Genomic DNA, 24,351 nt, shown 5'->3' with positions numbered 1-24,351 from the left:
ACTCCTCCCGGTCCTCTTGTCTTGAAGACAGGAATACCGGGAGGAGGGAAGACAGGGTAGACCGGTCCTCCTGTTTTAAAAACAAGAGGACTGGGAAATTTGTTTCTATCTGGCTCTGTCATAGTGCCTCGTGTTCCGTTTGTAGCCTTTGCTGCACCTTTAGGGCATGCTAGTGCAAAGGAAAGCACTCGGTCGGTGAGGGTTGACTCTTTAGGTGGTCCGGCAACCTCAGCTCTTGTCACAACATCAGCATGTTGGCTTTTTTTCGGCAGTGAAGGGGGGTGCATCGTTATGCCTTCATCAGCTTGGGAAGCAACATATCCCATTCGTCTGGTCCCCGGGCCAGTAGTAGTGCCCTCAAAGAATCTCCTAGTCTCCGGTTATTCCATTCAACGGTTTCGTTTGTCTGTGGGTGGTAAGGAGATGTGTGTGTTCTCTACATTTTTCCGAGTTGGCACTGTTTGGCCATCAGTTGGCTTTCGAACGGCGTTCTCTGGTCTGTGTAAATCTGCTCTGGCAATTCCAGGTAGCAGAACACCCGCTCGTCTCGTTCGTTTGCAACCATCCTGTTCGTGGCGTCAAGCAGTACCAGTGTGTCCTGCCAATGGTGAAGTGTTTAGTGAGGACCATCACGCTCTTGTTTCCATTTGGTGTGACCGGAAATGGCTCCACCAGGTCCACGGCCACATTCTATCAGGTTCAACTGGCGCAGAGCCTTCGTTTCCCTCAAGCCGTCTTTGTCCAACCATGCTAGAGTTGCCCCGATTTCAATATCGGAATCGGTATTGGTACCGATATGGATATTAAGTATCTGAATCGGTATCGGCCGATCTTTTCTTAAAAAATAGGACACTGCAGATACTTTTTACATATCAACTATTTGGCAGAAACCTGTATTTTAGCCTGCTACTTTAATAACAAATCATCAGCTGCAAGTTCCTTGCTTTCATCTAATGATTTCCGAGCCTGTCAAACAATATATTTCATGTCTTTAGCCTAATAAACATCTACACAGCGGCGTAATGTTTTGGCTTTAGTTAGGACGTAATCACCAAGTGTGGTATTTCCCTATTACAGCGATATGATTTGTTGCAGCCAATCACGAACAAGAGAACCATAACGAGCAACAAGAATGCGGTGTAATGTTTCTATTTACTAGCATTGTGAAAGTAGTTTGAGCAGTTGATGCATCAAGTTGTCTATCTCTCTCTTGATCCTGACGATATGATGTATTGTTTGTATTGCATAAAATAACCTCAGTGGCTTATCGGTGTTTATCCTGCCCTCCATCATCTGTAGCGTGCGAGTCCTTCCGTGCGACTGGCTACATCGATAGTGATAGAAGATAAAGACGTCTCACAGAGATAATTGAATCAATAACCTTAATTAAAATACGCATTTATTTGCTTTGGACTTGTACAGGCGCAGCAGTTTGTTCAGCAGTAGAAGAGATACTTCATTATCACAGAGAAAACTGTACCACTAACTGTAATTACCATTAATAATAACATATTTCAAGAAACATGGAGTGTTTTGTTATTACATGCACGGTATGTCAGTATGTGAATATATATATATATATATATATATATATATATATATATATATGTATATCTTTTTTCATAAATACAAACAAATAAATACATTAATATTTATATTTTTTTTTGCATTATATTTATACTTGCAAAAAAAATGAACAATTATCTATGCAACACAAAAGAATCTGAATCAGTATCTGAATAGGATTATTTTTCATTAAGAATCGGTATATCGAACCGGTATCTGAATCGGCTGGTGAAATTAGAATCGGGGCATCTCTAGTCCATGCTTTGTGGCCTGGCACACCTCACAAATCTTGATGAGCCATCTGACTGTAGGCAACAGTCCGGGCCAGTTCAAAGTCAGCTGGAGGCAGCTTGTCGTCCTTCCCACCCAAGGGTGAACCAGGGCGTGCGTTTACCAAACCATGGTCTCCTGCATGGCCAGGAAGCAGATGGCGCACCATCTAACGTGGCCCTAAGGAACCTCGCGTTCTTCAAGCACGCCGTTCGGTCGTATGTGCAGAGAGCCCCGCATGTGGTGCAGTATAACCAGCTCTCTTTTTCCGACTTCTAGGTTTTCCGCGGCACTTCCTTTTTTGGGGCGATAGCACAGTACCTGATGGCCACTGCTCCGTGTCCAGTGACCTGTAGCCTTGCCAGCTCGCTTTTCGATCCTGGTTTTCCTGGCGGGGCTTGTATCCCCTCAGAAAAACCACCGAAACTCGGATTCAGTCTAGTAAAATCAGTAAAATAATGATGTCAATTAATTCAGTGAATATCGATGTTGATGTACAAATCTAACAAATGAGCAAAATCCCTGTTTACTAGCGATAACATTTAATATGACCCACATAAAAATTCCCTGCTGATGATTGGTTAAAGCAGATATCTCATATTTATTGCTCGTGGACTCTTTTCATGTGTGTCACTCGTTACAACATGAATGAAACACCAGCTCGAATCTGAGCTTTTTAAAAAATGGCCTCATTTTAACGCTTATATCTCTAGACAGAGTTAGTCTACTGAGACAAAAATGACATTCAACTGTAGCTGGTGTTTTAGCATTTTATTGGTCTTAATTTAAATTGATCGACATTTTTGACACAATCTCATATTTAACTCTTTTAAGTCGTAGTCTATATTGTAACTGTAGTGCCATGGATTTGCATCAAAAACCTTTTTTAATTTTATGATCGATTTCAATGTTTTTAGATGATAGTTGTGGCAATATTATAACAAGTTGATGGAAACCGCACATTTTGACGTTCGTTTACAACGATTTGCTTATTTTGTCCAAACGACAAAGTCTATAATTCTGCATACTAAAACTTATGAAAAGTACTTTGGAGAAGTTGCTCTCCTTACAATAAGGGAGAGCAGCAAAATAGTTTTACTATAAAAATAAGATTTTCCTGTTTGCTGTTTATTTATATCTAAGGGTACTAGAAAAAAGAAAGAAGAGAACTAGAATATTTTGAAAGTTATGTGTAACTGATAAATGACTTTCATTGTGCTTGTAAATATCATACACATGGCATTTAGCATGGCATTCTTCCACAAGTGCGGTGAGATAAACTAACCATCACATCCAACTTGCAAACTTGCCTTACCTGACACTTCATGTTATAAGAAGTTTTTTACGTACTAGGAAGCTAAAACTTCACATATATTTTTTACGTTATTTGGAATTTCCAATATAAAAGGTATACATTATGGGTATAATGTATACCTTCTGTAATGTATATAGGCAGTAAAAGTCATAGGAGACATACGTATAGCACTACTGTATATAAATATACAAATTCAATTTAATAATCTTTTGACAACACAAAAAATGGATGAATGTGAATTATTATGATACTTCTGTGGGATACTGTGCGTGGAGCCTATTCTGAACCATCTAAGATAAGATAACTTTTTTGTGAAACCAAACATAATAGTCGCCTATGGAAGTTGATATTTTCAGCCGAACCTTGGCATATAACCATGCCCATCACCAATAGTAAATCACATGAAAAGTTGTTATAAATTCAAACTTGTAACCTTTTTACATTTACAGACAGCAAAATTTTGTCTCAGCTTACAACTGTTTTACATATTTGCTTATTCAAATTTACAGTTTGTTTCAAGCCTTAGATTGTTTTAAAAATATGTTTATAATGCTTTGAAAAAGAATGGAACCAATTCAAGTCTTATCAAAAAATCAACCATTTCATTACCAGTTCTTTTGCATCAAAGGTCGTTTAGAAATTATTCTATTCGCACATCACTGCAAAGCACAACAAACTAATTCTCACTACTTTACCTGTCTTAATTTTAATGAATCAATTCAGTTTTATTATCTCAAATACAGAAAATTAATTAATTTTCAATGCTTGTTTAATATTGAATCATGGCAACATGTCAAAATAACAATGAACAACAATAACTAAGTTATATTCCAGCATTTGCTCAGTAGTTCGACAGTCTGTATAGCAAAAAAACAACTTTTTAATTACAGGTTTATTGCTTTTGAAAGGATTAAGTCATGCCAACTATTTTTTGCTGGTAAAAAGGGGGAATTCCTGTTGTCAAGGTTTGGGTTTTTTGATAGACCTTTATTTTAAAATGTTTCTTTTAATTTTTGGCCTTTTGCATCACAAGCCAATTAAAAAGTTATTAAATTTTCACTTCACTGCAAAACACTACAAGTCAATTCTCAACTTTTCACATGTAAGGAATATATAATAATCTTTCGATATTTCTTTAAAAATATAAATAATACTAAAATGTATACTTAAAGTTGACCTATGACAATACATCAGAATAACAACGAACAACAATAACAAACTTACAGTATGTACAAACATTAGCTGCGTGTTTCAAATGCTTGAATAGCAAATAACAACTCGTTCACTATGGATTAGTTAATGCCAACCAAGATTTGTTGAAATGAACTCAGTATTTTTCTCTAAATGGTTGAGGCTTTTTCATAGACCTGCAATTTGAAGCTTTTGAGAATCTTCACAAATTTAGGTTAATGACCAGAACAAATGCAATTGAGAATAAAAAATAAAGCTTTAGTTTTTCTGTAGCTCGGCGAAACCAAATGCAAGCAAAACACTATTGTCTTTTAAGTTCATACGTCCTCTAAGATAAACTTGTAAGGGGCAGAAATATTTTAAGGTCACTGTTGAAAAGTTTCATCAGCGGAAATATGTTTAGGTCACTGTTTAAAATTTTTCTTTCATCCATCCTAACTTGGAAATAAAGATAGAAACCATTATTTCACACAATCATTTCCAAGCAAAAGATAAACTAATTTTGTGTGTGACAAAATGCTAACCCTACATTATGAAAAATTTCTGAAAAAATATTGGGTAACTACATATATGTTCATTTGGTGATTTGAGATCAACGTTTTTGCAAAAACACAAATGCAATCCGTTATAAAACCTCGCTGTGAGTAAAATAAGGCGATTATTCAATTGTCCTGAAGACAAAACAATAAATAAAAGCATCACAGTTTTTGCTCCAAAATACCAAAACTTTCTGCATAACTAGCATGCGCAGTATATATCCATAAAAAACTGCTGCACCACAATAAAAGTATCATAAATAAGCTTACTGTCAGTCTGCTTATAATCCACTTAACTATAATATATTAGCGTGTAGCACATGTTATTAACCAACATAATATTTACAGTGGTAGCAAGGTTTTGTAGAGCCGTGTTCGGCGGACAACATTGGAATGCCCTTATATATGTATTTTAGCACATGTCAAATAATAGATTGGCTACATACAGAATCACTGTTGGTGATGGATTTTATAGCAAAACTTAATAATCGTACAGGTAGAGACAATTACAAGAAGCATTGGTGCATTTTGACTTGAGCAGTTTAGCTTATGAAAAATTGAGAATCGAGTCGATCCATCTATAGTAAAGAGTATGTTAAATTCTTACTGCTAGGATGTACTGAGTCGATTCAATTTCACAGTAAACCAAATATAGAAAAAATCCACTTAATTTTATCTGTAAGATGAGCCTTATAGCATATTTGAGCAAATATGTTAAATTGAATAGATTTCCGCGGTTTTATTTCCATTGAAAATCTTGACTCAAAAAAAACTCTTACATGTGTAGATAGAATGTAACCAAGTCGTCACTATTGTAGATTTAAATTATTATTCAAAAAACAGTGTTTTAGGCCTTTTTTGAGTTAATAACATTTATATATGAGTTCCCACTTTTAACCGTGTTGCTCTTGATTAAGGGTTGAAATGTGAGAGTTGAGGATAGAAAATCAGGTTGTCAAAAAATGTTATACCTATCACATAAAAATCTTAAAATATAAATTTAAAGTTATTCTAATTTGACTCCAATTTTTAGAGTGTTTTATAACTTATCTGTCTGATTCTCTTCCAGTGTTAAATTTGAATTTGTATAAGCAAGTATCGTTTTTCTTCTTTAAGTGTTTTATACTAGTTAGAGCTATAGAGATTAAAACTTTCATGAAATCATTAAGTTAGATTATTATTCAAGTCTGAAATACATTGCTGAATTATCAATGTCAGTTTAAGTCATCATTGAATGTAATAGTATGTATGGTGGTGATATGTTATTATAGGATCAATGTAGTTCAAGTTGTTCTAGCAATGAGTTTTAAGGTCAAAGATGAGATATAGTTTTATCTCTTATGAAGACAAACTGAATAATCTACTATACAAGCATCAATCTGTGTGTGTACATGTTTGCCCACCTTTTAGAATAGTTTTTCCTTTCTTCATCGTATGAATTTTGTTTGTAGCAAGCAAACTGAATTAATATGAGTAGTAATAGGAAATAAATTGTAGAGCGGTCTTTTTTTCAATTTTTTTCGTTTTTATTTGTCTTTTAAAATTATACGTCTTCTTTAATTCAGTTTTAGCCTCTGGCAGAACAAAGTTGTTTTATCCTTTCGTTTGCATTTTATATTTCATTTTTTAAAGAAGTTTTTGTAAAACCAACTTGTAACTTACAGTAGTTTTTTAACACTAAAATATCTACAGAAAGCAATCCTACAATGTTGGTATTTCAAAAACGCTATAGGAAATTTCATATAATGTACGTACAATAATGTATAATGTATAGATGAAAGTACACATTATTATAACATATCTCTCATATAACATATATAGGAGATATAGCTACTAAGAGATAAATGTTATAAGACTACAGTAATACTTCAACTTACGAGTGCTCCAACGTACGAGAAACTTGAGATACGAGCCAGCTTTCAAGCAAATTTTAGCACTAACATACGAGCCATGTTTGAGATACGAGCTTTGAGTCAGTTGCCAAGTATGCCGGAGGTGTTTTATGAGAACAGCATCACTCTGTATTTTTCAACTGCTCAGGTTATGCTGTTGTACCGTGTTTTTTGTGCACGATTTTCTGTGCAGAATTATGTGAATTAAACGTACTGTGTGTAGACCGACAGTTTGCCAGTAAAATGAAAGATAATACAAAGAAAAAGCAAAGGCTAACAATTGATATTAAACGAAAAAATATTGAAAAATATTCGCAACGTGTATGCGTGATTGAGCTAGCTTGGCAATATGACAGAAATACATTCATAATTATCAAACAGAAGGATTATATTAAGGGCATTTAGTTCGCAAAAAGACTAACCATAGTTTATAAACGGTGTAGCGATCTTCACGACCGCTGATGGCATTGGACAAACAATTGGCCGGTGACAGCGTAACTGAAACGATGCTATGTGAAAAGGCCGACGCTATCTATCCAAACTGTTTAATAGACATTCGGACAAGTTGGCTAGTGGTCGTGCATTAACCATTTGTGACAACACCTGTGTTCGTCCAAATCGCAACATGTTGCAAGATAGGTTTATCTTAAAACGGTCAGCTAGTAATGGCAACCGAAAAAAAGGAAAACTTTCTCGCTAATTAGCGAGAAACTTGGAACTATGAATGCCGAAGAAATTTGCGCCATTTTCCTGCAACTATATGCAAAGGGTATTGAAGAAAATTAGATTTGCATTATTGAAGTTTTTTTTGGCAGTACATATATCTAATGCGGCAAGCCGGACCAGGTCTAGACATACTCACATTTTAGGGCTGCTAAAACTGTGATTTCAAAAATTGGTTTATCTATGCAGGCAGTCGAATGTGGCCGTGCACTTTTTTCAGAAAAGTCTGCTCATGCTCTTTGCTCTGTGTTTTTTGAATCTTGCATGTAAACTCTCGTTTAGATCTGGTTTTGCCAGCCTTTTTGTCAGCAATTTGACCTATGATACAGATTGTATTGACCATTTTGGCTATTCAATAATAGGTACAAATACCTTACCTAATACCTATAATACAGACTATATTGGAAAGGCCGTGCAGCAAATTTCAAGTCAATATGATGCATTTGCAAGTGGAAAAAATATGGCACTGAGGCATTTTGCATATTTATTAATGTGGAAATCAAAGAGTTGAAATTTATTATTTAAAAAAAAACGAGTTAAGAAGATTGTAAAAAACCTTTACTCATGACCAGTTTGACATGGAAAATTTTCAGCACATGAACTAAATCAGTAGCAAAGGTTTGCCTTTACCGAAAATCATTTCTAACAAAAGACATAAGTCGGGCTAACATGTGGGTGTGCATTTGAAACAGAAGTTTCTTCAACAAATAGAAAAATGATGCGACGATGAGCAATAGAAAATCAAAGAAACAGAATGAATAAGTTAGAATTGTACCTGGTCTTTATTAACCAAAGTTTTTCTGTATCTTTCTGTAACAATTTTACTTCTGTTTTTGGCACTTTCATATTCTGCTAAGGTGTTTTTACAACCATGCTTTTATAGTGCTCAATATAACATATTTATTTTATTTTTAATGTATGATTACCGAAATTTTTCATGCTCAAACTTTTAGTATATAAAGCAATTGTAATTTATATATTCCATAAATATAGTTTTTTTCTAAATATTTTCTTCAACATACACCTGTTAGATTTGAACGCGGTTTGTGACTCCTTTTAATTGTTGTGAACTCTATTTTACAGACTTGCTTCACTGCGTAACTTAAAAAAGCTGAGCCTTTTTCATAGTGTACCGGACTCTGCTAGTTCTGTCATCATTGAAAATGTCGATGCACTAGAGAAACTTGACATGGCTGACTGCAACCTAACAAACTCGTCACTGAGTTAAGTGTAAAAAACATCCAAAAACAACTCTTTCGTCGGCTTGTTCTATTTTTTGAACATCCACATACAGTTTTATTCTTTATTTTTTTGCTCATCAATGGGGGTTGAACTTCAAAACCTGTGAATATGGTTTTAGTTTGCAGGATAAACAGTTGAAAATCGTTTCTTAGCATCATCAAGATTAAACCTAGTTTAAAATTAGTTTTGAAAGTTTCATTCACGATGGCACTCGGTAACCCATGTGTTAAACATTTTCGTAAACATTATAATTTGTAGAAACAAGAATATGTATTACTGCAGTTTTAAAATTAAACTAGTTCGTTTTTAATTAAAGTAGTCTAATTAAGTAGTTAATAATAATCTTTATACGCCTCTTGGTAAAGGCAAGTATACTTACCAAGGTAATAGATCAAAAATAACCTAAAAAGACCATTTCGGTAATTATGTCTATACTTTATAGTAAAAATATAAAATCACAATAACAGTTTTCCTATTGACAACATTATTTACTCTAGTCTTGTTGAACAATATTATGATTGAAACCTATGACTTTCTATTGCAGATTTGTTTCACTTACCAAACTGACAGAATTAGATGTCAGTAGAAGTGAGCTGGATTCTGATCTTCTTACTGGCATTGACCAGCTGTTGCTTTTAGAGAAGCTAAACTTGGCTTTCTGTGACCTGACCAAACTACCATTTAGGTATGTTTATTTATAAAGTCTATGCAATGTTTTGCAAACAACCCAGGCTATATGGATTTTTTTTAATATTCATGCATTCACTATATGGCTACATTAATATTCTGCTAGGCTGCTGCAGATTATTATCATTGCGGTTTTCAATGGCTTACTGAGCACTCTACTTAAATTTTATTGACTATAGATCTGACAGTTTTTTGTGAAAGTCTGATTCAGTGGCAAAATGACTTTAATCGCTAACTTTAGCATTTGCCTGTACTATTTCTTGTGCTATTTGTGTGGCTGTCAAAAAAAAATCGCTGTGAAGCTTCAACTCCATTTTTTTGTAAAAAGCTATTTTTTTATGATTCTGACAAAATAATTAGAGCATGTCCCTGGAAAAAAACCTTTAATAATTTTTGTAATTATTTAGAGAAGCTGGTAAGGTTCTCAACGCATCAGAAACATTTTGATTATACCAACATAGGCTTCCAAATCCTGATAGCAGTCCCGGTTTTCCTGAAGGTATCAGCAACATGATTTACTGTGGTTTTACTGAATAATGTTAGCAGTAATATGGTCATCTATGACTGTTTGTTGCAGATTTGATTCACTGATCAATCTGAGAGAGTTGGATATCAGTCACAATAAACTGGATTCTGATTCTCTTGCGGGTATTGACAATTTAGCTTTGCTAGAGACGCTCAACTTGAGTTCTTGTGATGCGACAAAACCTCCATTCAAGTCAGTCTGTATAAATTCTCTCTTCAGCATTTTATGCCAATGGCATTTTGTTTATATCTTGAAGAAGCACTTGGCAGTATGCATATTTTGATGTGCAGTTTCACATTATTTTCCGAACATCAAAATTTATTCAAAAGTAGAATAAAAGTGGTTAAGGAAGTTTTAGCTTTTATATTGTCATAAAAACAAATTTTAGTGTTACCTTACAGTATTTTAAGCAAACTGATCGTAGAGGTGGAAACCTTATGCCAATTAGACGTTAGAGAGCGCTGACCTTTGTAAAATGAGCTCTCTACTACTTATAGAGTGTTTGGAAATAGTGCCATTTTGTTGCTTTCAACTCATCATTGAGGCAGTGAAACCAGGTTTGTGTGAGTTCTCTGTTGCAAATTACTGCGAGTTGGCCTGTTACTGTTTATGTTACTCAAAATGCATGAAGTACTTGTTCGTATTACTCTTATTGAAGTTGGCTAAAAACCATGCCGGATTCATTTTTCATGTACTGCTCATACATAGTTTTGATCAGAAGAAAAAAAGAGTTACCAAAATAGATAAGTTCTATTTTTACAAAGACTTTAAAAAAAACTTTTTTTTCCAAATCATTAAAAGTTAACTTGGTGAACCTCTGCTATAATTATTCTGAGCATAACTCAGCAGCGTAATATGCATATTATAGTTTTGTATCAAATTTAAATTGTGCGCATGATAATGGATCTTTTACAAATTGAATGGATTTGCTAGCTATTTGTTTTAACAACAAGAACTAAAATTAACTTGACTATTTTGCAGAATGCACGATAATAAAGTTAAAAAACAGCTTTGGAACAACCAATATTGATTTTGATTTGTCTATTTGAAAGCTATGTAGTTCCTATATTTTATATCATTACCACTGACCTGTTACACAATCCATGATATTTTACTGGACTCAACAACACAGCGTTATTTTGTTCTAAGGATCAACTAAGAGAGCCTATTGCTGCTGTCGAATTGGTTTACTTTAGGGGTTTTTGATCGTGTTAAATCTGATTGTTATTTGATCACTTGCAATTAAAAATGTTTCCTTTCAAATAAAAGTTTTAATGTTAAATATTTAATAAACCTCATGAATAAGAAACCTCAAGATATAGAAAACTTGGTAATTTTCTTTAAGTAAATTTTGGTCCAATATCAATAATTAAGCATTGATAAAAGGAATGGACGTTACGGGTACTATATATGATCATCTAAAACTGCTAGTGCAGTTTGTAAAAAAAGATTTATCAATTTTTCAATCAATAATCACTTCCTTGTGCAACTTCCTTGTGTCACAATAAGGAATTACATCAGTGGTTCGACTGCTAATATTTTATCCAATTATATTCTCATAATTTTGACTACCAAAAACCAAGGAAGGAAACCACTTTTATTTGGTCAAAATATCATATATCATTCGCTTTGATGTTTGAGTATTTCAGCAGATTGCAAGCAGCCATCAGAGGTGTTGCAATCTCAACAATAGCCTTGCGTATTGGCTGGCTAAAGCTTTGCTTATCCTTGAGCGCGGTATCTGTGTAACTTGATGGCTAAATTAGATTGTGGGCTACGGCGTGTAAAAACCGCATCAAATAATTTCCAGTGAAATGAGTACAAGTGCAAACTTTATTATTAGTGTTACGTCTATTGATCTAGTCGTTGTAACCTCATTGTAAATTCATTGCCAAATTATTTAATGATTTCATTTGCTCCAATTAAAGAGTGCTGATCTGTGCTGATAATAATATTAAGTTAGTCAATCTATCACAGTTTGGCCATCACTATCCTAAAAACCGCTAATCTTTAGTCTGTATTTACTTATGTTCATTGTTAGTTTTCATATTCTAATTGTGGAGGACAATACATAAAACTCTGGTGAGACTGACGTATACTTGCACTCTGGCATTTATGCGTACTATAAAATGACACCATGTGTAGTAAATATGTGCACAATCATTCTAGCAATATTGTCCAGCTGCACAGATATAATAGCTTGCTTTGCCACTACGCTGAATGTCCAGGTTTGGTTCACAGACAAAACAATCTGTTTTCCTAATTCCCTTAGTGTGTCTTCAAGCAGATGGACAGACAGATTAGTACAACTTTTGTCTTAGTGAAGATATTCAAATGCTGCATTTTTCCTGCCAAAGAGACAGTATTTATCTAATAGTAAAACACGCTACCAGTAAAAAACGTTGTTATCGCATGTTGAAAATTTGCCCTAGTTGTCTTTGACATCTACATATGACTCGACACAAACTATTAAATGATACATTTACCTTGACAAATAAAGGAATAATTGCACTCCCACTGGTAAAAATGTCAAAAATGTAGCGATGACAATTTTTTTAGAACAATTATCAACATGAGTTATGTTATACTGATAATATAACATTAGTAGTATTGTGGTTACCCAATACTTTTTGTTACAGATTTGATTCACTGCCTAAACTTAAAGAATTAGATGTCAGTTACAATAAGTTTGATTGTGATTCTCATGTTGACATTGGAAAGTTGGGGTTTTTGGAAAAACTCAACTTGCACTTCTGTAATCTGAGGAAACTTCCATTCAGGTCAGTCTCTATATAAACTTGGTGAAACATTTTGACAGAGTTTTTTGCTGACATAAATTAGTTGATGCATGTATACACTGCATGAATACACCGGTAACTTGCTGCCCAGATAAATAGTTATTACATTGTATTGCTTAATGCCCTACTCAGTACTGTGTTGCAATTCTTCATGACAACTGTTGTAATTCTTTGCGAATTCCAATAGTATTGAACTATTCCTAACATTTAATACATATAGTCACTAATTAAAATTTGGTTATACTTAGGTTTGTATTATTTTCATAGCTACATCAACATTTTACTGCAGCTGCAAGCAAATTGGTTTCTGAAAATACCTGCTGAGAATAAAAATCAACTTTCTCATGATTATAAATGCAAATTTCTGACAAAAACTCATCAAAACTATTGAAACGACATAAGTCAAAGTTTGTTTGATCAGACCAGGGGTGTCAAACTCATTTTTACTGAGGGCCACATCAACATTAGTGGCTGTCCTCAAAGGGCCAGATGTAACTTATAATTGTAACGAAATGTAATCGACTAATTTACAATTGCTTTAACTAGTCTTAAATATTAAATAACTCTGACTTCATTTCTTAAAGTTGCAAACAGAACAGTTGCACAGCAAAACATGCAAAACACTTGTTTTTGAAGAATAATCTGAAAAATTACACAATACCCATTAACATGGGCATACTTTCAGTAAAATCAAAAATTGTGACCTGCTAAGAACATGAATTTGTTGCATACACACATTAAACCTGCAAACACTACATAAATGCAACAACAGCAACACACAATCAATGTGTAAGCAGCAAAAAACAAAAATATTTTTGCTATTTGCTGAAACAAAGTTAGGCGTAAACAAAAAAAAATTGCAAAATATACGGTGTTTGACTAAAATTACTTATTTATTACATACAAAATAAAGTTATGAATATTATTTATACATATACGGTTAGTCAAAAACATGAAAATCTTGAAACTCAAATTTCGATTTTTTTTCTCGTGAGTTATATCCGTCAAAGCATAGCAAATCTACCTCCTAATTTAACTCAAAAAACTGTAATAAACATGTTTGAAATAATAAAAAATATGTTCAGTAACTCTGTTCTGGACTTTTTAGACTTCAGGGGCAGCTCTAAGAATCAATTTGATCCTATGGAGATTGAGTGATAACTTTAGTCTGACAGCCAAAAAAGGGCATTTTTATTCGAGCATAAAGATTCAATTTGACAAAATTTAAAGTTAGAAAAAACTTTAAAACTTTAAATATAATGTTTCAATTTGATTTATGCTGTCTATCATTTTTTTACCCTTTCTGAATCTGCATAGTTACTTCTGGAGTTAAAAAAATGATCGCGAACGATAAATTTTAAAGTTACTGCAATGATTTTGGGTTTAGCCAGATGTTGAAATGGGAGTAGTATTTTAGTTATAACTTTTGCCAGAAAAATCATTGAAGCATATTTTTACGTTCGTTTGATTAGCCAGAAAATTTTATTTCTGACTAATCAAAATTATTTTTATGTAACTTAAAAATAACGAGACAAGAAATAGATAAGTTTCAGAGGCAATATAACTCACGTTGGGTGCCCTGCAATGTTATAAATACCGCAGTTAACTCTGTTGTGTGCGATTGAGTAATTAGGCTCTTGTAGGCCACATAAAATGACATGACGGGCCAAATGTGGCCCACAGGCCATGTATTTGACACCAGTAGACTAGACAGATGCAGACATCCATGTTTCATGTTTATAAATATTTCTATAAAATAAATGAGTAGAATATATGTTAGCTGTTAACTTATAACTAAATGGACAACTTATAACCAGACGATTCGTCATTTTTAAGCAGCACTTGGTTGGCTTTTAGTTATTGAAAATCCATGTCAGCTTCTCCATTACACTATTCTGGTTATTTAATTGAAATCACAATGGCAACTTTTCCATGTTTAATAACCTCATTAGAGAAACCTTCCATTTGAACAATTTTTTGTAGAGCTGATATGTTTATTAATTTTATAGTCATCAGAAGACAATTTTCCATTCAGTTCACTTGCTTTTTATAGCTTTTTCATCATTTTCCCTCCCCATTTCTATTCCTTCTATATACATGTATTTCCATCTTTGATTTTTACTATAACTATATCAGTCACATTACATGCAAATGTAAACTTTTAAATATAACAGCAACCAGCAACAAACGCACCTCAGTGAACAAGAACTTCATACTAACAGGCAAAAAAACCAAAGATATACTTACAGCAGTTGTCGTGAAAGGGTAATCATTATAAGTTACTGTGGCATTGTAAATTATGTGGTCAATATTGAAAGATATGCTTGTTACAGATTTGATTCGGTCAACAATCTGAAAGAGTTGGATGTCGGTGAGAATAAACTGGCTTCTGAGTTTTTCAATGACATTGAAAAGCTAGTATCTCTAAGGAAACTCAACTTGAGTCGTTGTGAGCTGACAAAACTTCCCTTCTGGTCAGTCTGCCTAAAAATTCAGTGTAAAATTTTGACACGGTTTCACCTCAATGGAAGTTTTTTAGTGCTTTTGCTTTGTTGTGGTATGCTGATGAAAATTGAAATTACATAAGCATTTCGCTGTATAACTGCAAATTAAGTTCTTAATCACCAATGCTATTACAAATAATGTTACAGAATGAAAATTGTTATGAACTTGCACTATACTTTGTCTTTTATTCAAGTTGCTCTGTTTTATGTTATGTACTATAGTTTCTGCTGTTGGGCCATCAACATGTTTTACAATTCATAACATAATAGCTGACTCCTAGGCAGAAATGTTAGTTGGTTATCAAAATCACCAAAGAAAGCCTAATTTTGTTATCATGGGTGTCTACCTTTTGCGTTATTTAAACATTTTATGGCTGACTTTGTTTTAAGAACTTGAGGTCAAAATTGATGCTCTTTATAGAACAGTTTTGATTACAAATAATAACATATTTTAACAAAAATGCAGGAAGTATCTAATGCTTGGCCATTTACCTTAGGTAATTTAGAATAAAGTATCAAGTAAATAATTTGGCATTTACGCATATCGGTGGATGAAGGCTGGTAAACATGAATTTGCAGCTGTAACAAATTAATGATGTGGCGATAAATGTTACAAGAACGTTTTATCAACATGAGTTACTCGTGGATTTTTTTCAGCTTTGATTCACTGACAAAGCTGAAAGAGCTGAAAGTCAGTGGCAATAAACTGGATTCCGGTTCCCTTGCTGGTATTGACAAAATAGCTTTGCTAGAGACCCTCAACTTGAGTTCGTGTGACCTGACAAAACTTCCATTCAGGTCAGTCTGCATATAAACTCACTTCAACGTTTTAGCATGATTTCAAATGAATAAAAGTTTATTCATGAAAGAGCCACTCGATAAATAGGAGGTAAGTACATGTATTTTTAAAAAAGTTTCATAAAAAGTAGAAGACTAATATTTTCCAAAGTGTATATAATTTTCATCATTTTCCTTTACACATGTGGCAGTCATCAGATTAAAAATCTTGGCTCCACAAGACTGAATCAAGAACCATGAGTATCCCTGATTTCTGATGGGTCATGAGTTAGGAACAGTGTTACCGTTCTCTAGCGGTTGTCCTGCTCATTAATTGTAAAGACCAAATAAGTCTTTATTGTGAGCCCATCAATAAAGGCGCCTTCCTTGGGATGCCCTTTTAATGGCTTACAAGTGTGCCATAAAGTTTAAGGGGCCTGTGATCTCCGTTGACAATCGAACCGTCTTGCACGGACCGGCATGGGCAATTGTGACCATATGAGGTGTACGTGGTACTAGACACAGTAATGCCAGCTATTACCAAAATGAGGGAGATCCCAGGCAAAATAAGGGCGGCACTGAGGTTAGCATAACACAGGGCTAAGAACCCAGAGTTTAGCCAAAAACATGGTACCAGCTAAAAAAGCTCCAAAGGCAGAACCAAAGTAAATTGATGTATGATGTCTCTGTAGAACTTTACTAGTTAATTAAGATTATGCTCTCATAGTCTTGTATTCGTTCAAACAGTTAAATACAGAAAGAAACATGAAACAGTAAAGTAAAAGAGGTTTGCACAGATAAAAAACAGAGTATTATAAGGAGTTGTCCCTTCATTGAATAACATGATGAAACAACTTCAAACTGTGTGCATGATAGGATTTCCATAAAAAAGTACTTAAACAATTATACTCCTGCATAGTTTTTACATTTAGCAGAGGAAAATAATTGATACACGTGACCAATGAGTGAATTATTATTGTCAATGAACGAGTATTTTATGGAGCTCTTCAAATCGGGGCGAGCGAGCGGTTTTGTGAAAATGTCGGCTATGCTTTTGTTAGACTGGCAACACGTAGTTACTATGACACCGATTGTGATAGCTTCTTTACAGTAGTGATACTTTATGTCAATGTGCTTAGTTCGTTTGGTGTTTGAACCTGAGTTTGCCATTGTGATAGTTGACTGGTTGTCAACATAGACATTAATTGCTGGAGTCAGGCAGTTGGTGACAGTGTTGTATAGCTGACGAAGCCACGTGGCCTCCCTTGCACCATCATACAGCGCTACATATTTTGCTTCGGCTGTAGATACAGCAAAAAACTCTGTGATTTACTGAACCAGCTAACAGGTGTAGGGCCGTGCATGAATACTAATCCAGGTTGAGTGTCGGTTATCACAATTGTCCGCCCAACTAGTATCTGTATACCCAAACAGTTCACCAATGTAATATTTTTCAATGTGACAACATATGTCTATGCTGCCTTTGAGATATCAGAGTACTCGTTTTACAGCTGTCATGTAAGTTTCGGCTGGTGATGAGTTGTACCAAGATAACACTGCTACCGCATGAGATATATGAGGACAAGTAGCAGATGCCGCATACATAAGACTACCTACCATCGATTGGTAAACACATGCATTTGCTAGCGTACTACCATTGTCTTTCATAAACTTCACATCGGTAGCTATTGGGGTAGAAACATAGTTAGCATTTTCCGTTCCATATTTGCGTAGAACTTGCTCAATATAATGTTTTCGACTTAGCGTGATGGCGGTTTCACTTTGGTGAATGGAAATTCCCAGGCAGTAGTGCAAACTTCAAAAAATTTTATCTGATACTCTGAGGCTAACACTTGTTTAATCCTGCTCATCTTACATTCAATATCTGACATAATAAGTAGGTCATCGACCTATACAGCAATGATTGTTTTCACTTCACATATGTCGCGTACATACACACAGTTATCACCATGGGAATTACTGAAACCAAGAGCTTTGAGAAAGTTATCTAACACAATGTTCCAACACCTAGGTGACTGCTTTAAACCATGCAACGACTTAGTGAGTTTACAGGCTAGGTGTTCTTCTTCTGTCTTCTCAAACTCTGGTAGCTGACATATATACATTTCTTCCTTGAGATTGCAATTTAAAAACGCCGTCACAACGTCCATCTGGTGCACTAGCATACCTCGATCTATGGCCTGAGCAAGCGCAGCTCTGAGAGATGAGTGTCGAACTACTGGAGAGTATGTTTCATCATAATCAATGCCAGCTTTTGCGCATATCCTTTTGCTACAAGGCAAGCGTTGAAACAATCTACTTGACCATCTGCATTCTACTTTGCCTTAAACACCCATTTGCATACAATTGATTTACGTTGTGAAGGCGGCTCTACGAGTGTCCATATTTCATTGCTCATGAGAGCATCATATTCATTCTCAGCTGCAGCTAACCATTCATCTTGCTGCTCACACTTTTCTACTTCAAAGAGGTTCAATGGTTCAACAATCTCACTAACATGACAAGCGGTGTCTATACTTAGGCACTGTGGTGATTTGCTAGGGCGGTCAGATCGGCGAAGTTGAGTTTTGTCAGCACTGCAAATATTTACTGTTACGTAAGCAGGGTTGTCCACCCTTGGACTTGCAGCTGGGATACACGATGCGGCTGGGATACACAATACATCTGTGATACCCAATTGTTGTTCATTGAACAAAACATCCCTCTTCACAACCACATAATTAGATTGATGGTTGTACAAGCGATAGCCTTTAGACCTTACACTATAGCCCACAAATGTCACGGATTCAGCTTTGTCATCAAGCTTTCTACAAATAGCATCTGGTATGTGAGCATGTGCCATACAGCTGAATACTCGAAGGTAATCTGTATCAGGCTTTTCACCATACAATATCTGATAATGTGTTGTAGGCGCTTTGTGTGTGCGAGTCGAAGTTCTGTTTTTGAAATAAACAGCGGTGGCAACAGCCTCAGCCCATAGAGATTTGGGAAGATTTGCATTTATGATCATAGCATGAGCAGATTCACATACCATTCTGTTATAACGTTGGGCCACACCATTTTGCTCTGGAGTATTTCTAACAGTCAGTTCATGACGGATACTTTGGGGTTTTATATGGTTTTTGAAATCTGTAGAGATATACTCGCCACCCCGATTAGAGCGTATTGTTCCTCGGCCACATCCTTGTTTTTGTTGGTTGTTAATCCAACGTCGACTATGTCCAAATTGAATTATAAAACCCTTAGAGGCTACAGCGTAAACAGAGAACAGGTTTGTGCTTAGGTTAGATATTTACAGAACATCATATAACTGTCAATATAATCTGCATCAGACTGCTGACTTTGTACATGTATGTTGCGCAATCGTTCAATAGCCGATGTTACAGTGCGCAATAGTTAAATGGCTGATGAAGTATTGCTCAATCTATGATTGAGTCATGCTATTTCTTTGTTAACCCGGTTCACTTGTTCAGTTGTTACGCAATATTCTATTTTTAGTACGTCAAATCGTGAATGTGCAAACGCAGTCATGAATGGAGATCAACTCAGCACATCTGAGAAAAAAGAAGCATATAAATTTGTGAGTCAATTCAAAGAAGTCTTCAATGATATACCCGGTAGTACAAGTATATTAGAGCATAAAATAAATCTTATGAGTGAGGAACTGATTAAACGGAAACCATATCCGGTACCATACGCTATAAGGGAGCAGCTACAAAAAGACCTGGATGAAATGGAAACTCTAGGCATCACCCAGAAATCACAGTCTCCTTATTCCGCGCCGATCCTACGCGTTCCTAAGCCTGATGAATCTAACTGCATCTGTGTTGATATCGAAGATTAAATAAAGTAACAGTGTTTGATCTTGAGCCAATGGCAACAGCGGAGGGTCTATTTCAAAAACTCGGGAAAGCAAAGTACTTTAGCAAAATTGATCTCCCGAAAGGTTATTGGCAGATTCTAGTGCAAAAACAAGATGTGCAAAAAACAACATTCACTACCCATTCTGGAGGGTACGAGTTCCTCAAAATGCCCTCCGAAATGATGAATTCAGGGGCAACTTTTGTAAGGGCAATGAGAAAGCTGTTATACGGCCTCAAGAATGTAGAGAATTACTTTGATGTTAATTTATTTTACACTGAAACGTGGGAAGAGCATAAGCTTGCCTTGATACAGTTTTTCTCAAAATTTAAATAAGAGAAATTCACAGTAAAGCCATCTAAATGCGTCATTTCTTCTTCCAAGTTGGACTTCATAGGCCAGCATATATCTTCTGGGCAACTAACTCTCACTCAGCAGAACATGGAAAAAATCAAAAGGCAGCATCAACCTAAGACCAAAAATCAAATTTGTTCGTTTCTCGGATTGATCGGCTATTATAGATCTTTCATTCCTAATTACTCAACAATAGTAGTTCCTCTTACTGACTCTACTTGCAAGAGAATGCCAAACAGTGTAATTTGGAAAACGCCACAAAAAAATCTTTCAACTCTCTCATGCATGCCATTCTGACTGCACCAGTATTAAAGCTGCCAGAACCGGATAATAGATGTATCTTAAGAACAGATGCATCAGAGCTAAGTCCAGGTGCTGTCCTCATGCAGGAGCACGAGGAAATTTGTCACCCTGTTAGCTACGCCAGTAGAAAGCTTTTACCATGAAAAACCCGATACACCACTGTTGTGAAAGAATGTATGGCAATATTTTGGGCTATCAAAAAGTTCGAACTTTATCTGAGCGGACGACAGTTTGTGCTACAGACAGATCATCACCCTCTAGCCTACATGAACACCACAAAGTTTGACAACAAACGTATCATGAGATGGACGATGGCAATACAGGAACATCACATGCAGATTCAATATATCAAAGGACAGGATAAAATTGGAGCCGGTTTCATGAGCCATGTGTGTGAAGATTATGATTATGAAGGATTTCCAATTCTAGAGCAATCCTCATAAAAAGGGGGATGTCAATATAATCTGCATCAGACTGCTGACTTTGCACATGCGTGTTGTGCAATTGTTGAATAGCCGATGTTGCATTGCAAATAGTTAAATGGCAGATGTAGTATTGCGCAATCCACGGTTGAGTCATGCTAGTTCTTTATTAACCCAGCTCACTTAATCAGTTATTACGCAATATTCTATTAATTATTAGCAACTGACTAATAATGTTATTTGCTGGAAATTACTGGAATAATGTTTTAGGTATATAAGGGCTGACATGCTTCTGGCTTGGGGGCGTTTGTTATTCATTTGTAATAAAGAAAACGTCTAACGAAAAGTTTGATTCTTCTCTTGATAGACCCGCGCAATGGGTCGTATATAAGAACTTGGGGTGTCACCACACCTACTGTGTGACAATAACGTGGCTTTGGGATTTACTCTACGATCTAACTGCATTGATACTTTAATGTTACCTATCCCAATGGCGTCTACAGAGCTTCCATCATCTACTTCTACTTCATGAGGTTTGTCAAATTGAGTGAACTTTCTGAAAAAACTTTTATAAAGAGTCATGTGCTTTGTAGCACCTGAATCTATCAGCCAGCATTGATTAATTTTATCGGTAGAGTCACAACCCATACCAGACAAAAAGGCTGACTCACCCGTGTCAGGATAGTTATCTGCTGCATGCTTAGCTTGGTGTGGAACATCTTTGGGTTCCGCATTTTTGTTTTTTTCTTTTTCTTTCTACAGAAACGTTGAGCGTGGCCAATTTTACTACAGTACCAGCAGGTTACCTGGCGTCTAATTTGCGGTCTGGTAGCCAAGAAAGCAGTATCAGGGTTGGCGACAGCATTTCTTTCACTAGAGGCTGATACCGAGCTATATTCTTTTTGTTTCTGTTATTCGTTTAGAAGAGTTTGTTGAACAAATTTTGGCGATGGCGTATCTTTCTGCATTTCGAGAGCAGAAACTAGAGTTGAATAACTCTACGAAAGGGAGCCTAGAAGGGTTACAACTCGGTCATTTTCAGTAATAGGTGATTGATAGCAGCTAGTCAATTTGTGAGATCTTTCATATTCTTTAGATGACCTTCAATTGATGCGCTCTCAGATCTTACTGAGCAAAAGTAGCACTTCTTCAAGAACATTTTATTAGCTAGAGTGTCTCTCTCAAAATGTCTAGTCAGTTTATCCCACACCTCTTTGGACGTTTTACATTCAGTTATAAGGTAGAGCAACTCATAGCCAACCGCAAGCACAATATGAGATAATACCGTGCTTGAGTTCTTATTGCTTGAGGTAGCTTTCACAGCCCCATCAGCTGTGCTTGCAGGAGCAACTGTAGCTCCATCAATATATCCAAATAGCTCATTAGCAATCAGCAAATGTTTAATCTTGAACTTCCATGTGGCATAGTTGCTGCTAGAAAGTTTGTCTACACTCCATTTATTGTCCATAATGATCACATATGACTAATCTAACTAGTTACACAGTACATAGAACGTTCCTGAGCCAATAACTTGTATAAATTGACTAGCTAATTAAGATTAGGCTCTCATAGTCTTGTATTTGTTCAAACAGTTAAATACAGAGATAACAGGAAACAGTAAAGTAAAAGAGGTTTGCAAAAATAAAAAACAGAATATCATAGGCAGTTGTCCCTCCATTGATTAACATGAGGAAACAACTTCAAACTGTGTGCATGATATGATTTCCATACAAAACTACATAAACAATAGTCTCTGGAGAGTAACTCCGGTCAGTGAGTTTCTTGCCAGTACGACCCTCAAACTTGGGACAAAAAACACCTGATGTCTCATAGGCACTGCCCTCTGCCACCTGACCAATATGAAGAATGAACATAGGTGTCAGCCCTAAAATCCAATTATGAAAAAGTAAAATATCTTGGCTAAGAAAATGAGACAGAACTCAAGCTATGACTGAGATATAAAAAATCCAAGAGTTAATCTTTGAAAGTCCGACTAGTAGCGTACACACTTTTTGCATATATTTGCCACTTAACACATGGTTTTGTTATTTGATGGTCTTGTGAATGGGAAATGGAACCAGGTGTTTTTCCTGCATTATTATACCATCTCTTAATATTTGACCCTTTACTAACTTGATGAGTTTAACATGATGTTAGTTTTACATTGAAAGTTTAGTTTATTAGTTATGAGTCATAATGCTTCATTTATAGCTAGGTAGCATTGATTAAAGCACATAAATTACATAATTTTTTATTATATCGTTCAATACATCAGATCAGAGTCTTGACCTTTGAATAAGCCTATATTTAAGACACAAAGAATAATAGAACTATAAAAACAGGGTGTCAAAGTATGTCCAGCAATAATAAAACACTTGGTTGCGGTTCCCATAATGTGATGTCACAATTATTATTTAGCCTTAGGTAGTCGATCCCTTTTGCTGCCATTGAGGCTGCACTTCTTTGTGACAATTTCTGCTGTTAAACCCATAGAGCGCTAATAATAAAGTAGGATTCTTGATAATGAACAATGCCCGGGGATCGTGCTAACGCCCGACCAAAAACAAACTCATGTTCTGGGTTAATTAATCATGCTTCAATAAGTATAGTGTCGTTTATAAAGGTAATGAGATCACACCGGTTAAAGTGTGACCTGCGGCTGTGTGGCCCTAAGACTACATGTCACTCGCACATTCGCGAAATCACGCAATGCTTGAAACTAATTAATCTCAGTCGCGACCCTCAACATCACAATAAAAGGAGAGCTAGTGCATAATATTATCGGGAAAACATAGTATGGTGCTTGTAATCTGAGTTATTTATCATAGAAATAATCTGTACATAGAGAACTAATGACATTGACTTTTTTATCGCCTTCACTGGTTTTCTGGAGTTGTCCTACCTTTGCCTGTCACAGGCGTAGTTATCGTAGTTGATAAATATAAGCTGGAAGCAATAAAATAAGCGGTAACAGCACACGACACCGCATATAAAAATTGCGATGTTCCAATTTTCAAGAAAAAACCATTGAATATTTTTGCGGTAAAGCTTTGGGGAAATTTCATAAACACCAACCAACTTGTGTCTCATCATGTCAAACAATGACTCATTCGACAGCCAATACTCTTATGCTTTGAAATATATGATAAAAAAATTATTTAATTGATGTGCTTTAACCACATCTTCTAGTTGATGAAACTCAGTATTTCAGGTGTGAGTTAGTTTTAGTCGTTTTACCAGGTTTTATGGTCCCGTCGCACCCAATTCATATTTGATTTTTTTGAAATTGAGGAATCACTTATTAAGGAAACCGAGTTGGAATTTTGGCTACCATTCCAATTGTATTGTTCCAAAAGATATATC

At 35.4% G+C, this 24,351-nt stretch overlaps 1 protein-coding gene across 1 annotated transcript; it reads left to right on the top strand.

Moving 5' to 3' along the window:
- Positions 1-662: 662 nt before the first annotated feature.
- On the top strand, positions 663-17,410 carry LOC137398031 (leucine-rich repeat protein lrrA-like). Its single transcript, XM_068084130.1, has 8 exons — positions 663-697; positions 1,878-2,054; positions 9,280-9,420; positions 10,000-10,140; positions 12,588-12,728; positions 15,080-15,220; positions 15,908-16,048; positions 17,335-17,410. Exons 1-8 carry the CDS (start codon positions 663-665, stop codon positions 17,408-17,410), a joined length of 993 nt encoding a protein of 330 aa, XP_067940231.1.
- Positions 17,411-24,351: the final 6,941 nt, after the last annotated feature.

Source organism: Watersipora subatra, chromosome 6, assembly GCF_963576615.1.
Source record: "Watersipora subatra chromosome 6, tzWatSuba1.1, whole genome shotgun sequence".
In the NCBI taxonomy this organism is placed as follows: domain Eukaryota; kingdom Metazoa; phylum Bryozoa; class Gymnolaemata; order Cheilostomatida; family Watersiporidae; genus Watersipora; species Watersipora subatra.
Note: the sequence above shows the minus strand (reverse complement) of the source record. Positions and strands in the feature narration are given on the sequence as shown.

Coding starts and splice junctions, on each gene's coding strand:
- LOC137398031 (XM_068084130.1), top strand. CDS start 663: ATGGCTCCACCAGGTCCACGGCCACATTCTATCAG. Junction 10,141..12,587: donor GCGACAAAACCTCCATTCAA/GTCAGTCTGTAT, acceptor TTTTTGTTACAG/ATTTGATTCACTGCCTAAAC. Junction 16,049..17,334: donor CTGACAAAACTTCCATTCAG/GTCAGTCTGCAT, acceptor CTTCGGCTGTAG/ATACAGCAAAAAACTCTGTG.